The sequence below is a fragment of the Rhipicephalus microplus genome, chromosome 1 (assembly GCF_043290135.1).
Source record: "Rhipicephalus microplus isolate Deutch F79 chromosome 1, USDA_Rmic, whole genome shotgun sequence".
Classification (NCBI taxonomy): domain Eukaryota; kingdom Metazoa; phylum Arthropoda; class Arachnida; order Ixodida; family Ixodidae; genus Rhipicephalus; species Rhipicephalus microplus.
In genome coordinates, this window is record NC_134700.1 from 67353746 (window position 1) to 67371758 (window position 18013).

Consider the following 18013-nt stretch of genomic DNA (forward strand, 5'->3'; position numbering starts at 1 on the left):
ATATGAAGCTAGTGAAACGGCCGCGAATGCATCATGAGAATGGCATGTAGTCATGTTGTTATATGACACGCATGTCATATTGTCATTTTGAACTAGTCGCATACCTTCGTCCTCCGTTCACGTCACGTAACACGAAATTTGGTGTATGTGAAGCCAGCGAAACGACCGCGAGCGCGTCGTGAGCGCGGCATGTAGTCATGTTCCTACATGACACGCATGTCAGGATTATGATGTTTCCACCAGTCATATACCTTCGTTATCTATTCAAGTCACGTAATACCTAATTTAGTATATGTGAAGCTAGCGAAACGACCGTGAGCGCATAATGAAAGTGGCATGTAGTCGTGTTCTTACATGACATGCCTGTCATGATTTCCACGTGAGAGCCTGTCACTTAGGTTTGCCATGCAGTCATGTCATAATATACCAGTCTTACGATGTATCATTTGAACGCAACCACATCAGGACCAGAAAGACCATGACATGTAAATTATGACATTCATGGCATGCATGTCAGGATTTTTACGTTATGACAAATCACTTATGCTTGTCATACTGTTATGTTATGGCATACCAATTTTGGTATAGATCTTACTATCCAAATGGCCAGGAGAGCTAAAATTTGTTGGCGGCTAGATAGATAGATAGATAGATAGATAGATAGATAGATAGATAGATAGATAGATAGATAGATAGATAGATAGATAGATAGATAGATAGATAGATAGATAGATAGATAGATAGATAGATAGATAGATAGATAGATAGATAGATAGATAGATAGATAGATAGACAAACAGACAGACAGACAGCCAGACAGACAGACAGACAGACAGACAGACAGACAGACAGACAGACAGACAGACAGACAGACAGACAGATAGATAGATAGATAGATAGATAGATAGATAGATAGATAGATAGATAGATAGATAGATAGATAGATAGATAGATAGATAGATAGATAGATAGATAGATAGATAGATAGATAGATAGATAGATAGATAGATAGATAGATAGATAGATAGATAGATAGATAGATAGATAGATAGATAGATAGATAGATAGATAGATAGATAGATAGATAGATAGATAGATACGGTCAAACTCGCCGAAGTTCGCTAAGAAATTTTTCGCATTTAAAAGAGAAAACTCATTCGATGGGAGGAGCACACGGTTAACTGTGGCGAGGACCTTAAAAAAGTCGCTCGGTCAAGTTGGTGCCCTCAAGAAAGTTGATCAGGTAAGGCCGCAAGCGTAGAGTGGTGGTGGTCTTCGTAGCCGGAGAGATGTAGCATGTTTTGCATGGTCACACGTGACAGTCCAACGAGACAGTATTGATTGACGAGCCATTGGCGCACATCACCGTAACGGGAGTCCTACACAAGAGGTGAGACCATGTTTTCACCACGTCGCAATTAGTGCAGTTCGGTGAGATTGCACCGCACCGACGATGCGTTCCACTGGCCACACAGAGCCGGTCCTCGGGGCTATAAAGAGCCCTCGTTCGCGTCGGGCGAAAGCAGTCGCTGGCATGAGAGGACGGAGGCGTCTTGCGGCCACCCGTGCGTCAAAATGCTCGTGCGCTAACGCCTGGCGAAGATTGCTGCGCGCTGAGAGGAGTCGAAGGAGCTCACGTAGTCCGTTAGCGGGGTCTCGGCAGAGTGTGCTCGTTCGGCAACTTCGTCAGCAGCCTCGTTCGCCGCGATGCCGGCATTTGAAGGGAGCCACTGAAGTACAATGTCACAGCCGTGCTGTTGAAGGGAAAGCAAGCTGCGTGCAGCCAGTGAGCCAGGAGCGGGCCACGTTCCTTCCTCACGGGCAGCCTCAGGGCAGTCTTTGAAACATAGAATATTTCTGCGCTCGTGATGGCTGGCGACTCGCCTAGGAGGTTGGCAGCCAACAGAAGTCCAACTAGCACAGCTGTTGTTGAGGATGCACAAAACCGCAAGCGGCACTGTCGCTCCATGCCAAGCGGACGGACTGTGCAGGCGGCCGCAGCAGAGCCATCCCGCAGAACGAACACTTAACGGAACACTTGCGTCCTCCCGGTCAGGTCTCCGTACATTTCCGCCGCCACTTCCTATGTCATGGCAGTGAGTGAGGTCTGGCGCTTTGATCAAACTCCACGAAAGTGCAGATTCACTCGAAGAGACGCTCGGGGAGGGGGCAGCCAGTGCGAAGTGTGCGCGGGATCATCAGCCACAACATCGTCGTAGACGTCCAGGTGTTGGCCGACATGGGAATTTGGCACAGCACTTAACCGCGCAAGCAGGGCCCAGCATCGAGTGCCCGGTGGAGACGCTCCAAGTGGCACAGTGCGCGCAGGTCCAATGTGAGCGATGCAGGCCACGCGCCAACTTCCGCGAGTGTCTCGATCACACGAGAGCTACGAGGCATTCTGTGACATATGTGCATGGCACGATAATGGTCTTCGTCTATGAGTCGCCACTGTGGTGCTTGGAGTCTGCAGTTCGGTAGTGCGTAGTGCACGGTAGATAGAGCCATCGCCCGATATATAGTGCAGGCGAAGTCAGTGAGGCAGCTGTTGCCACGGGCGAGTAGACGGCGCACGGCCGATTTCCAGGCTACGCATTGTCTGTCGTACGCGCCGCACCATTGGAAAGTATAGGAGGCGATTGTTTATCGTGAGGCCGGCGTTTTAGGAGGATCCGGCAGCTTCTGTGGGTGATGGAAAGTGATGTCAACCAGCAGCTGCGACTTGACCTGCTTGGCATCGTTCCAACAGCTGCGGCGGGGATACAAGGAGAGGCAGCGTTACGCAGGCTAGTGAAAGAGCTGCTTCGCATCTAATACAGCTCTAGTTTCAGCGGCACTCTCGAGACGCTCTCTGGTTAGGGGCCTTCGCGGTAGGTTTCGGGGCTGCAGCTCACCTGGTGCAAGTCGTCTACCCTTGTAGCTTGCGTGCTATGAATGGCTGAAGTATTGGGAAGGAGATAAAATACGGATGAAACTTTACCAAATAGTACAGCATAGGGCGGGTATAGCAAAAGTCACTGTCAGCGAAGTGCTGGCTGCACAGGGTCGACTATCCACATCTTCCTCAGCTTCGGGTGCTCAGGATAGTTTTGAAAGCTAAGGCCCTCTTTATGAGTGGGTGATTGTATAGAGACACATAGCAGTACTTCACCACTGAGCAGCACTCGCAGTGGAGACAGGCGGCAGTAGTTTTGAAAGTTTAAGCGAATCGCTTTTAAAATGAGCTTTAGAAAGGACAACCACGCTTGTTAAAACAGCGTCGCTAGCCACCACACACACAAGATAACCAATTGAACTGCGTCTTTAGCGAGTTTTCTCACGACGATAGTTTCTATATGACGCCATGCCTCGAAACCACGCGAATTCTTGAACGAACGCCATACCTGAGAACTAACGTTCTCAGCTATGTTCACGTAAGCACCGCAATTCTTTCGGCGTGTTTTTCGTCTGTTACTGTAACCTCTATACGGTTCACAGCAGAGTCGTAGCGACAAATTGCCGATTCTGCAAGTTTCTAGCTTTGCGTGGTCATTTCCATTAAAGCTGTTAGAGCCTGCTTTGGTATGTTATTTACACACATGTATCTCATTAAGTGGCCTGATTCAGAGTGCAAAGTGAGGACGGCTCACCCGCAGCTTCGCCTCGATTTTCCTGTTCGGCTTCCGCTTGAACAATATGAACCACTGTGTGCTTCTGTTTTCAGCGTCATTGCCTTTGCTGTTGTCAGCCTCGGTTTCGTCGCTGTCGGTCTCCCCGATAACCATGTCATCACCCACTTGCGGTCCCTCCTGCCTGCACTCTGCCAACGAGCCATTTCGCAAACACGTTCGGGGGTCGTTCAGCGTTTCGTCCTTCGCGCTCTTCGTTGGCCGCGTTGGTTGCGTTCCGGAGAGGCTGCTGTTCAACTTTTCGGTGCCTCTGAATTGCGGCGCGCGCCCTACTCCCACGCTGGTGTCTCGTAGACGCAGCTGGTGCAGTAGTGGTAGCGACATAATCTTGAGCTTATCAGGCCGACCTCGCTGGGGCCGCACTCAGCTTGGCTGAGACATGGTTAGGCTGATGTCCAATTTTCTATGAAAAAAAAATCACATCATATTAACGAAGTGAGTGATATTGAGTGAGGCAAAGCGTCCATCAGTCCTTCCACGCTTCTATCTGACTGTTCGTTCTTGCTTCCGTCCATGCGTGTGCCCATTCCTGCGTTCGTCCGTGCGTATGTTCACCCATTCATCAAACAGACAAACAGACGACGGAATGAAGCGGCCAGCGGATGATTCACAGTTTGCCGATAAAACTCTTTGAAGCTTCACCCCACTTATCATCATTCACTGCGTGGATTCTGTGAGGTGGTTACTACATACATGCATACATACAGGTGACGACCCACCCAGGCCTTAAGGAGCTTCGACCCGGAAAAGTCCTCGTAGCTCGAGATAAAGGCAACTGGAGCCGATAGAAAGCACAACACAATCACCGGGAGCATTCACGGTGTTAGTTTTCACAGTTTTGCTGCCTTGAAATGATATTTCTAAGTCATTTCGAAACACAAAGAACGCGGAGTCGAGGTGAGACACGTGTGCACTCTCTGGCAGTAACATGCACGTAGAGTGACATGCACGAAGGAGTTAAGATACTTCTGGCGGTAACATGCAAAATTGAGTAACATGCACGAAAGAGTTAAGATACTTCCATACATTCCTAAAACACGTATGCCTAAAAACGAAGATTTATAAATTGCTGGAGTATATTCAATGTATTTTCATGAAATGCTTGCTAGTATTCGAAAAGCTTTGTCCTCAAGTAACTTAGTTTACTTCAGCAGAACTTATTAAGTTTTCATTTAGATGCTTAGGAGGACAGCTTTTCAGGCACTTGGCTGACAGCGGATCTTGCTTGTAATTTCACTAATTGATTTGAGCCGCTCCTCAGCTTACCGAACAGCTAGTGCATTGTCATCGGATCATACTAGTTTCAATAAGAAGCTTTCGGACGATTGCGTAAATACCAGTGTGTGCAGTTTAAGCTTGTCCCCAAAGGACGATTTTACAGTAGCGATACACCCTTGTACACCAGCAGTAACAACGCAGGTAGTGACATTTTTGTGAAACATTGTGTATATAGGCAGGCATACGTAGAGCGCATAAAGCTGCTGTTCCTTTTTTATTCTTATTATCTGCCAGCGTAAACAGTTGATTACATATAGACTCACTAAGCTGCAATTAATATTTTTAGGGAGAGGGCATTACTTCAGAAATGCCTCAGGCCTCTTGTATTGTCACGCGTTGATGACTCTAAAGCTAGCGTGGTAGAAATGTGGTAAAATTGAAAGTCACTAATGTACCAACTTTCGCGAAGAAAACTAAGTTCTTCAAAGTACAAGAAGAACGCGTCTTGTTTGTACGCGGTGGCAATCGCACCTTCTAGCGTTATTGCTGGTACGCGTAACAAAAGTACGCGTAATCTAAATCTTGATTGTTCGATTTCTATGCTCTAGATGTAGGATGCGATTATGGGGAACACAGCAAAGCTCCGGAAGTTTTGACCATGTGGCGGTCTTTCACGTGCAAGGAAATCTACATAAATGAACCTCTAGTATTTCACCTCCATCGACATGTGCCACAGCTACTCCATCGACATGTGCCAAGAAAACAGGATTTTCACGCCATCTTCGCCGCACAGTTTGACACAATGTCGAAGTTTACGAAACAATGTGGCTGGCTAGCGCCGAGTGGTCATAAGTTTTTGTGACTTAGCCCATATAACAAGATGACAAAAAATAAGAGTCCGTGACGGTAAAATTGCATGAATTCTCGTAGATCAACGCCTCTAGTCACGCAATTGCCACATGTAGCTAGAACTACCTGGTAAATAGTAGTGGAGAATAAATAGGGAGGACCAAAGCAGAAAAACAACATATATAAAACAGAAAGCCACACTGAAGATTTTCAATAAGCTCAGATGCGCGATTCAAGTCGCTCTCCTAATCGCTATGACACTAAGCACGAAACATTGTCAAAATTCCTGTTAAGACAACGCAATGAAAAAATACCTTGCTGTAGAATATCACCAGTGATGGCTCGTTAAGACGTTTATAAAAAAACAGACCATTTGACGTATTCACCTTTCTGAAATATTCTCTATAATATTATCACGGGCTGAGCAGATACCTGAGAATGAGATTGACGATGACAAAGTGCTGAGTGAACGTGTACAGACTGCAGCAGCGTTGTACGCGTTTGCTCGCCAATATATTCATTGCGTGTATTCATTCCCCCTAATTTTTTTGGTGGAAGGTGCGGGGTACAACTCGCTATACCACCCCAGGAGCTAGATCTTCACAATGGATGGTGCATTGCAACTACCACAATGACTGACCGGGCTACTCGATGTCAACAAGATCCGTCAGCCCCGCAGCCGATCGTTGGGTTGCAACCACGTGACCCTGGCCGATTCAATGGCACAAGTTCCATAGACGTCGATGACTGGCTGGCTCTGTATGAGTGCGTCAGCAGCAGCAACCATTCGGATCCGACGCTTATGTTGGCTAACATCATCTTCTACTTGCATGGCATGGCAAAACTCTGGTACGAGACACATCAAGAAGAGTTGACCAGCTGGGATGTCTGTAAGCATAAATCGCGCTATCTATTTGGGAAACCCATCGGACGTCAAGTGGCCGCAAAGAAAGAGCTTGCGACTCGTGCCCAGACATCCACAGAGCCGTACATCGCGTATATCCAGGACGTGTTGGCTTTGTGCCACTAGGTCGACAAGGACATGCTCAACGAGGACAAAGTTGGACACATCCTGAAAGGAATTGTTGATGACGCCTTCAATTTTCTGCTGTGCAAGGACTGCTCAACGGTGGAGTCGGTCATCGAAACATGTCGTCGCTTCGAACAGGCGAAAAGTAGGCGCATAGTTCACCGATTTGAACGCCTTCCCAACACGGCGGCTACGTCCTCTTGCGAAGATTTGCCCACACTACATCAACCACCAGCGCCGGAAAACGTCACCAGAATAATCCATCGGGAAGTCGAGGCTATGGCACCCGCTATGTCTAGCGTCAGCGCGCCAGGACACAACCTCGATGCTGTTTCAATGATACAGGCCGCGGTTCGCCAAGAGATCGCGAATATGGGCATTTCGCCACCTCATCAAAATGCCCCTGCTACTTCCAGCTCGGCTCCAGTCGTTGCGGCTGCCTCTCCGAACCGCACGTTCGCGCCAAGACGAAACCCAGCTGAAGGGCGCACTCATGATGATCGGCCCATATGTTTCGCGTGCCATCAGATAGGACACATCGCTCGCCATTGCCGCAGCTTTTGGACCTCATCACCTCGACCGAGCTTCTATGATTGGGGACCTCGCTCCAAACGTGCACCTTATGCCCCATCCTAGCGTGCAGAGACAGGTGCAGAGCATAATTCAGAACGTCGGACCAGCCGCTCGCCATCGCCCGTGCGTCGTCAGTCCCGCTCGCCCAACCCCGCCGTTCTCAGTCACCCTACGACCGTCGCTCGGAAAACTGGCCGGTGTAGCCCCCGGAGTTTACGCTGCATACACGACTTGGACTACAATTCCTCTGCTTACTACCGACCAGGGGCGCAACATTCTTGCTATTTTCGTCGAAGATTTACCTGTAACTGCTGTTATTGATACGGTTGCACAAACGTCTGTGGTGAGCTTGGATTTCCGCCGCCGTTTCCAAAAAATTGTGACGCCTGCGATCGCGCCTACGATTCGTCCAGCGGATGGGAGTACTTCTGCTGTGCTTGAAATGGGCAATGCGTGATTAACAATTTCTGAGCATCACATTTCAGTTCTGTTTGCTGTACTGGGCAATTGCCCTCACGAATTCATCCTTGGACTCGACATTCTGACTTCGCACGTTGCATTCACTGACTGTTCTGAAGGTCTTCTTCTGCTCGAACTCCTATCCTTCCTTCTCAGAGATCGTCTTTACCAGCCCACCTCGTCTACGATTTGCCGATTTTCTCTGACTTCCACCACAAGCTGCAGTCCAAGTCCGATTCTCACCATCTTTTCTAGTACCCGGGGGAGATTATGTGGCTGCTCTAATTTCTTACGTGGCCATGACACGTAATGTCGGGCTCCTCAACACGGTGGCTGTATACCGTTAAGAAAAACCAAACTTCATTTCCCGTCCACAATTTTGGCTTCTCGGCGCAATTTATTCCTCGTGGCATGTCCTTGCGCATGTAACGCCATTGGTCGACCACACAGTATCCGCCCTAACCACTGAATTGCCACCCGATTTTTCATCAACGTCACTCTCGTCACGTTCCTGTTCCAGTCTTTTCACACATATGATATCCGACAACATTACCTGAGCAAGTCTCTGCTGTCTGCCGCGTCCTCGCTTTTTATCAGGACATCTTTGACTTCGGCGACAGTAATTTGGGCCAGACATCCATGGCATTGACACCGGTGACACCCGACCCATTCGCCGACAGCCCTACCGTGTGTCAACCATGGAGCGTGCTTATTATACGGCGAAAAGTGGCGTAAATCTTTGTAAGGACAAAATCGAACCATCATCAAGTCTCTGGTCATAACCCCTTGTGCTTGTTATAAAGAAGGACGATATCTGGAGATTCTGTGTTGACCACCGCCATATCAACTATATTACCATGAAAGCTGTCTATCCTCTACTGCACATAGATGATGCGCTCGATTGCTTACATGGTGCCAAATATATCTCTACAATGGACATTCGCTCAGGCTACTGGGAGATTGTTGTGGATGACAAAGACAGAGAGGAGACAGACTTCGTTACTCCTGATGGACTTCATCAGTCCAAATTGATGCCTATTGGACTATGTATTTTTCCCGCAACTTTTGAGTGCATGATGGACTCTCTCCTTCGAGGCATGAAGTGGCCCATCTGCCTCTGCTATGTAGACAATGTTATTGTTTTTTCGACTACTTTCGAAAACCATCTTGCCCATTTGTCCACAGTGCTTGATGTTTTCCGACGTCACAACCTGCAACTTGTCCAAATGTCACTTTGTGCAACGCCAAATCTGCGTACTCCGCCATCATGTTTACGCTGCGGGTGTACAACCAGAACCTGCAAAAGTCCGATCAGCTAATTACTTTCCTACATTACACTCAGCCAAGGACGTCTTAAGTTTTCTGGGACTGGGCTCCTACTTCCATCGTTTTGTCGAGAATTTTGCTGAAGTAGCCAGTACTCTAACTTGCCTCCTCAAAACATATGTAGCATTCACCTGCGGCCAACAGCAAGCAAACGCCTTCTCGTCACTCGTTCACATTCTCACTAGTCCACCAGTCCTAGCACACTTCGACCCATCTGTGGCCACGGAGCTTCGTGCCGATGCCAGTGGCCATGGCATAGGCGCAGTTCTGGTGCCGCGGCAACAAGGAATGCACCGTGTCGTGGCGTAGGCAAGCCGACTGTTGTCGTGCTTGGAACAAAATTATTCGTTCACAGAATTTGAGTGCTTAGCTCTCGTCTGGACCATTGCGAAATTCCGACCGTACCTATATGGCAGACAATTCTCAGGTATTACGGACCACCATGCGCTTTGCTTGCTCTCCTCGTTTAAGGGCCCTACGGGACGCCTTATTTGCTGGGTGGTGCGCTTACAAGAGTACACTTTTTACATATCCTATAAATCCGGGCAACTTCACAAGGATGCTGACTGCTTGTTCCGTTACCCAGTCGGTTACAGGGAGCCTTCGTTCTCTCAATTACCGTCTTCACTAACATAGCTGCTGACCAATGCCACGACTCCTCTTTGCGTCCTATCATCAAAAGTTTGCAATCTCCCCACTCTGACCACGCCTTACAGGTGTTAGTTCTTCACAACGACACCTTGCGCCGCTGCAACGCCCACCCTGATGGTGCTGAGCTCTTGCTCGTTATTGCTGCGCATCTCCGCTCAGACGTTTTGGCCCAGCTTTATGATGCACCCACCGCTAGACACATAGGGATGTCACGCACGCATGACCACGTTCGCAGACGATTATTTTGACCCGCCCTCTACCATTCTCTGCGAGAGCACGTTGTGGTGTGCGACCTCTGCCAGCGCCACAAGACACCTGTGCTTAAACCTGCTGGTACCCTCCAGCCCATTGAAATACGAGATGAGACATTTTTCCGAGTCGGCCTCGATCTTCTAGGACCTTTTCCCGCGTCGGCCATCAGTGATAAGTGGATTGCCATTGCTACCGACTCCGCAACGTGGTATGCCGTTGCACGAGCCCACCCCACCAGCTACGCTACTGATGTAGCCGATTTCATTCTTCATGACATCATTCTGCGTCATGGTGCTCCTCATGAGTTGATCACCGACCGCAGCCGCTGTTTTCTATCAAAAGTAGTCGACAAGCTCCTTCGATCCTGCTCGACCCACCAGAAGTTCACTACAGCGTACCATCCACAAACCAACGGCCTCACCAAACGCCTCAAACCAATATGTCAGCAATGTATGTCTCCATGGACCACAAGAATTGGGACATCCACTCACCTTTCGTTACCTTCGCATACAACTCTTCGCATCATGATACAGCTGGATGTTCACCTTTTCACCTACTGTTTCTTTATGACCCACTTTTACCCCACCCTGCTCCATTCTGACGCCACCTCATCGACTGCCTATGCTCGTGATGCCCTGCCCCGTGCTGACATCGCCCGCCAAGTCTTCCGGGATTGTTTATGTGCCTCGCAGCTTAACCAAAGAGTGCTTACGATCGCCGGCGCCACGACGTAGAGCACTCCCAGCGGTCACTCGTCTCTATATGGTTACCATTACGACGGGTCGGTCTCTGCGAAAAACTCATGTCCCGTTACGAAGGCCTTTACTACGCCATTCGTAAAGTCACGAGTGTTGCCCACGAGATTGCTCTACTCCATACCACGTCACCAACAGCTTCAGTGCCGACTGATATAGTGCAGGTCTCGCGACTTAAACCGTACTACTCCAGCCCCGAGGATTGATCGCACAGGGACGGTGTTTTTTCCACCGGCGGGTAATGTCATGGGCTGAGTAGATACCTTAGAATGCCGACAAAAAAGAGCTGAGGGGAACGTGCACGGGCTGCAGCAGCGTTGTACGCATTTGCTCGCCAATATATTCATCGCGTTTACTTCCTTCTTCGTAACACTGTCTTTAGGAAGGCTACTAATTGTGACGCAAACTAAATTTTGTCAATTCTGACATGATGCGAAGAATACAGAATTTGTTCTCGGATTGAATGAACCATAAGGAGGGATCTCCATATGGTTCAGCTGTGATAACTGCCACAGCGGCGATAACGTTATGCCACAGCTGCGATAACGCCACAGCTGCGATAACGTTATGGTAGTAGTAACTGCAGTACAACACCCGAAAAAGGTACGTGGTTGGGTGAAGTGTCACGGGTACCAGAGCTGAGGCCATCACATTCTCACGCTGCTATAATAAACTTCTCGTTCGTAGTTTGGGTCACCAGTAAATGTATCACACTATAAGACACGGTTTCGAAAAGACAGAGTGGTTTATTATGCATCTGCGCCATCGTTTCAACTACGTCTTTTTTTTATCCTCTGCATGCTAGCCAATACGAGCTCATGTCCTAAGTGTGTCATGAGAGAAAAAATGTATGGCACACTTGGTGTAAAACGAAGTTCTATCAGTATGGCACACTTGGTGTAAAACGAAGCATATATGAACAATCAAACAATGCTGCATATACTGTAAACACGCATTGTCACTCATTTCCCTGTAAAGAAAGAGCGTTTTCAATGTCTCCCCGTGTGTTTCAGCGTGCTGGATCACACTGGAAACGCTTTATAGTGTGTCCCAGTGTACTACAGCGCGCTGGGAGGCACTGGTACACGCTGTACAACGGGGCCAGTGTCATCTAGTGCGCTTAAACGCACTGGGCCACACTTTACATCATAGCCCAATGTCTTAAAGCACGCTGGGAGGCACTAGTCACGCTGTGCAGTCTCTACCGCACAGTGAGAACATTATCAGCACAATGAAAGAAACTAGGCGTGATTGGCGCACTTTCTGTAAGACTCTATATATAATCGCGAGATGTCGAGCGTAAAACTTACCAAACATGATGGTATTCTCATATATGTAGTACACATATATTGCTTTAGATTTAGTTAAGCAATCGATATATGAGCGAGTACGCTGAAGCAATCATATGTTGAGTGCGCGGGTCAGGGGCGCCGCCCGGATTTTGCTGGGAAGGGGGGCACCAAAGACAATTGTGTTCCTTCAGGGGGGCAGAGAGGCATATAACTTATGCGTTCTGTTTCGAGTATGCTTGTTCTTGTAAGGGGAAGAGGGGCAAGCGAGATTTTTGGGAAAAAGAGGATCCAGCCCACCCATGGTGCCCCCCCTGGCGCGGGTGCGCTTTGCTTGAAGTTTGATTGAGTTCCGTGAATATATATCGTAAACGGCTTCGATAGAACTGATAACTCGCAACATAGCATGACAATAGTATAGGTCTGGTAATGAAGACCAACCTACTCTAGCGGTGAGTCGTTACGGCTCGTACCACACAAAGCTGCACATCCCCGGCAGTAGTTATCTGCTGCAATGCCCAATCTTGGTGTTTTTAGCCGCTCATTTGTGTAGTGGAAGATGAAAATATGACCACTCATGGGTCAGTTGTGATTGAAACTACATTTTCAGCTGACTCTTTCTAACTGCCTGCAATCCAACCTTTGTGCCATTTCTAAGTGGTGTGAAGGTTCGTCAGTGAAATTAAATAGCGATAAATCAGTTGTCATGCATACAACAAATACGAACAACCATTTTAACTATACGTTTTCTCTCAACAACTGTCCTTTAACTGAGGTTAACGAATATAAATATTTGGGCGTCACAATTACAAGCCACCTAACATGCTCAATCTACATTATTAAAACATGCTCATCTGCTTCTAGAAAGTTTCGTTTTTTGAGACAAATTAAAACCAGCGCCCTCAAAAATCAAAATGCTGGCCTACAATGCTTTTATAAGACCAAATTTAGATTATGCTTGTGTTGTTTGGGACCCACATATAAAGAAAGATATTAAGATGATTAAGATGGGGCCGCAAAAGGCAGTTCGCTTTATCTTTAATGCCTACCACAGAAATGACTCACCAACAACGATCATGGCCATCAATGATATTCCTACTTTACAATAGTGAAGAGCTGTTGCCCGGCTGAAATTTCTACACTCACTTTATTTCCATAAACTTACCATTAGTCCAGAAACTTATTTAAGAAACCGAATCTCAAGACAAACTCGACATACGCACAGTTACACTCGAACCTTACTTCGCACGTACTAATATTTTCATGAAATCGTTCTTTCCTCGGACGATCAATGATTGGAACGCATAACCTTTTGAAGCATTCTGTGATAATGAAAATCCTGACTTCGATAACTATGTATCTTTCCGTTTTTAACCGTACAACTCAAGATTTTAGACTGTTTCACGTTGTATCTGATTTGCATTCTCTGGTTTCCCTGGTTGCAATTTTGCAATTTCTTGCTGCCATTTTACAGTGTTCAAATGTTATCCTGTGTTCTACTGCCTTAACATGTTTTTATTGCTTGAACTTTCTTTTTATTGCAGTTGCATTGTGAATCACTTTTTATTATGCCCCCCCCCCCCCTGCTTGGTACTTGGACCGCAGTATTCTGTAAATAAATGAAAAATAAACAAAACTGAATACCTATGGTCTTCACAGCAACCATGGCCCACTAAGTGCGGCGCTAAGCCTAATAGTAGTTTTGGCTAGAGTGAACTGCTGCGGCTGTAGTACGTGGAACGTAAACGAGGAAAATACTTCCTAACTATCGAGAGACAAAATCTGCAGTGTTCACTGAGCAGTTCAGATAAACGCTGTTTTCTACATACGTATGACTAACTGCATAGCGAGTCACTATATACCATTGCCGTAACTCATCAGCAGCTACACTACAAAGCAATGCGGCAAAACATCCCAGGTGGATGTGATGCAAGGCAACCCGCAAAAAACAAGAAAGCTGTCACCTGTCAGTTTGGCTCGAGCATGCACGGACGAGACAATGAGTGTATAAACGACAAAATCAAAATATTGGAGACCTGAACTATTTTAAGGTGAAGAAAAATATATTAGTTCTTGTCTTTCAGGTGTTGTGTAATGGTGCCATGGTGTATCATCATCACCTCCTCATGTTGAAAAATGAGGACGAATCAGGCATTCTCGGTAGCACACGCAAACATTCAAACATTTACTTCATTAAAAACGGAACAACTAATAGACAAGCCACTCGCATTCTATGCAATAAGAAGATAAGTGTCACGAGTCATAAACCAACCTACAAGTTGTGGGTATCACCCTGATTTTTGGGTACTGGAGCGCACAAGCTTGGGCAGTCTAGAAGCGTGGCAGCTTGGGCTAGTTGGTATGGCATGATGATAGTTATAGCGCGAGAACAAAACAACGACACAGAAACAAGAAGGACGATAGTTATAGCGCGAGAACAAAACCACGACACGGAGACAAGAAGAACACGAAAGACACAAAGGTGTCTTTCATGTCCTTCTTGTCTCTGTGTCGTCGTTTTGTTCTCGCGCTATAACTATCGTCCTGGGCAGTCTAGCTTGGGGCTGCGGTCAGTAAAGATGATGTTGCTTCCGCTGCCTCTGTGTGCTTTCTAAGTGCTTCAAATAAGCGTTAGTCCTGAGCCTACATTTGGCGCCCAACGTGGGGCGCCTAATGCCGGTGGTTTCGAGGCTGCTCGGCCAAGAACCCTGCAGGGAAGACGCGGAGCCAGACCAAGAACCTTCTTTATTGACCAGAACCCGTGCCGCAACTGCCCGCTGCCAGCCGCTGCCGCGGCGAGTGCCATCCCGCGCACACCCGATCCTAGTCCCCCTCTACCTCCGATCAGCACACTTGTGGTGGCCGCTCCCATAAGTTCACAAGAAAAGAATCGAGAAAGTCAAGGACCGCACTTCACCGTGAAGATTGGCTGGAGACACGTGAAGCGTTGCGGATGCAACGCCTCACAGCGTTGAATGAGACTCGATGCTTCGCTAGAAGTCAAACCATGGGTCGCGAACAGTTGTCATCGAGGCGCCTGTGGCGTCTCACATTCGCGTGAACTCTGGGCCGGCTCGTGGACTTCTGAGCGATTCAGAGCCACAGGCTCCGAGACACCAGGCGTCGGCAGGAGCCCCGGGAACTCTTCTCGCCGTTGCTGCTTCTTCTACCGAACATTTTTTCTCACGTTGCTGCTCTTCCAACCTCGTTTCGTTCTCCCCAGTGCTCGAGCCACGAGGGTTTCAAGCGTCTCTCAACATTTTTTCTGTGACACAGTGGCTCAATAACATTGTCGTCTTCGTCGACTTCGCCTGAGTCCTTACTAGCACCACATGACAGATGGGTTGCGGCTCAGCCTTAGAATGTGTGATGTGATGAGACAGTGGATTCAACTCTCGCTCACCCGCTTTTTTTTTAATTTTTGGCTGCGTGCGTGTTTCAGCGTGAGTTAACATGTGCGCGTGACCAAATCTCTAAAAACAGTTTAAAAGCCAGATTTCGGCCGATAATGGGTGTCCCAGTGTGCAGCACAAGTGTGGCTCGTGCAGCGTGACAGTGTCCCAGTGTCAGCGCCACACTGGCTGAGTAATCAGGTATGGCGCTGGGCCAGGGCCACTGGCTTTTTCGATAGGGTTACGTGTTGGATTGGGCAGTGTGCAGGGGATTCGTGGTTACCCGAATCATCTCCAGATGCTTCGCCTACTGATCATCATGCAGTTGGTGAATATGCAGTGATGACTTATAATTGGAATTTCTTAGACCAATTCTTGTAGTTAGGTAAGCGTGATGAGGAAAACGCGCACCGAAGCGAGGCTTGTTCACGCTCGTTCAAGATAACTCACAGCTAACGCGAACAAACTTTGCTTTCATTCCGAATGTGGTGCATGAGGGATGTACAAAACATTGCATCACAAGAGACTCACTCGAGTCACTTGCGGAAATACGAGAAAGCGTAACCAAATCAGAATGACAGGCCTATTCCATGCCACCACGATTTTCCTTGAATTAAAACGATGTTCACGCAAGCAGCACGCAAAAACGACGCATGTAAGCAGCATGGATGCAGCGACTACAGTATACAGAATAAAAGTAAGAAATTTAATAGCGTGTACACTTTCCGTTTGCGAACGGTGCAATTTACAGTGAATGAACTGCTTGCTGCGCACACTAAAAACGTGTCGCCGTTTCGACAACTGACAAGCCACTCTCGGTGATAGTGCAAGTCACCGGAAGAGAAATAAAAGCTCTCTGCATTAGCTGTGGCAATCTGTAACTGAATAATACCATCTTTGGGAATTAGAATGTTAGAATGCCTTTACGATCACCACAGAGCAGGGAATTATGAATGCATCCTAAAGCAGTGATTGCGCGGCTACCCATAAGTCTACATCACGGCCGATATGCTCTTTTCCCCAGACAATCAATGCCTACCACCGTAACCATCGCGCGTGTGTGTATGTGTGTGTGTGTGTGTGTGTGTGTGTGTGTGTGTGTGTGTGTGTGTGTGTGTGTGTGTGTGTGTGTGTGTGTGTGTGTGTGTGTGTGTGTAATGCCATGCTTTTCTTACCTGTTCTTTGGCAACAGCATCGAGTGATTCGCGCAGACGTCTCTCCAGTTCTTCTTGCCTCTGCCTCAGCATGTCTGCTAGATCCACCGGCAGCTTTTCGAACTCAGCACGCAGTCGCGACTGCTCCTGCGCCATCTGGCACAATGCATCGGCTGCCTCTCGCGCCTCTGATTCAGCCTTCTGGGCCACACCACGCAGCTCATCCCGTTCCTCCTCCATCTGCACAGTCACATGACATGCTCGCGTACGGCAAAGTGCAGTTCCTCGCTGTTACAAGCTGCCACTCTAGCGTCACCAGCACGAAGTCGGCGACGGGAATGACAGCAGGTTAGTTCGTTCCGTACGCAAACAGAGACAGTGAAGAGATCAGAGACGTGAGAAAACAAAACAAACTTTACTCTAATGATATTGCAGCACACGGGATCTAGTATGACACTTCAATACAACTAACAAAATACATCAAGACTTGATACAACAAAAAATACATAACAAACAATAACTCAGCTTACGAGAGAGAACTATTACAAACTACACAAATTAACAATAGAACTACGGAGAAGAAAGTTCGGAGATATAAACACGTGAAGGCATACGTGTGATGACCAGCAGCGTTGCGTCCCCGACGATTGGATGCGAGAAGTCCAAGAGAGTTCTGGCACGACTGCGATGTCGGCGGTGTTGCAACGCTGGTGGCTCCGGGAGGCTAGTGCTTGCAGGTGACTTCGGGCAGGTTGAGCTAACTCGAGGCGAAGTCCCGATGTCTACGTTGCAGACGTTAATATCGCGTCACAACTAGACGAACGGCTAAGTTTAGGTGGCCAGCCGATACAGAGCTACACTAAAAACTTCTAGAAGAGATACTTGATGATCTGTTTCTACACCATGTTGGTCAGCGACTAGTCTGCCTAGCAGGGCAAAATCCTGCGCTTAAATCCCCCTCGTGTCTCCTCGCTCTCTTTCTTGGGGACAAGAGACCTCTACTTGGGTCCAATTATGCGCGTTTAATTGATGGAAACTCCGCCCCAAAAATATATTAACCCCACCCCTTTTTTGAATGGGAGAGGGCCCTCAACTAGCGAGAGTGACAGCCTGTTGGGGTGTTGTCATACGGCTTGGCCACCCGAGGTTTTCCCACGGTTGTCCCCGTGGAAACGGTCAGACTGTTTGGCTCTCAGCCGGTGCGTTCCGTAGCCTAATCCTTGTTCGTGGTACATCGCGGCCTTTCACGACCCTGCAGACGCCGCCGCAGTTACAAAAGGATCAAACGTTGGCGGCGACGTTCGAAGAAGAGCACCCCATTCTGCACCTCTCGGCTCTCTTTCATGCGCCCGCTGTTCCCAGGGTCAGTAGGGAAGTACGGCGCCCGTTAATTGCCG

At 48.0% G+C, this 18013-nt stretch overlaps 1 protein-coding gene across 2 annotated transcripts in view; it reads right to left on the reverse strand.

Moving 5' to 3' along the window:
- Positions 1 to 18013, reverse strand: part of LOC119178740 (uncharacterized) — a 167758-nt gene that overhangs the window by 74195 nt on the left and 75550 nt on the right. For both annotated transcript variants that reach the window (XM_075875198.1, XM_037429973.2), the window contains exon 3: positions 16638 to 16856. In XM_075875198.1, the coding sequence (XP_075731313.1) occupies positions 16638 to 16856 (219 nt within the window). The remainder of the gene's footprint in view (positions 1 to 16637; positions 16857 to 18013) is intronic.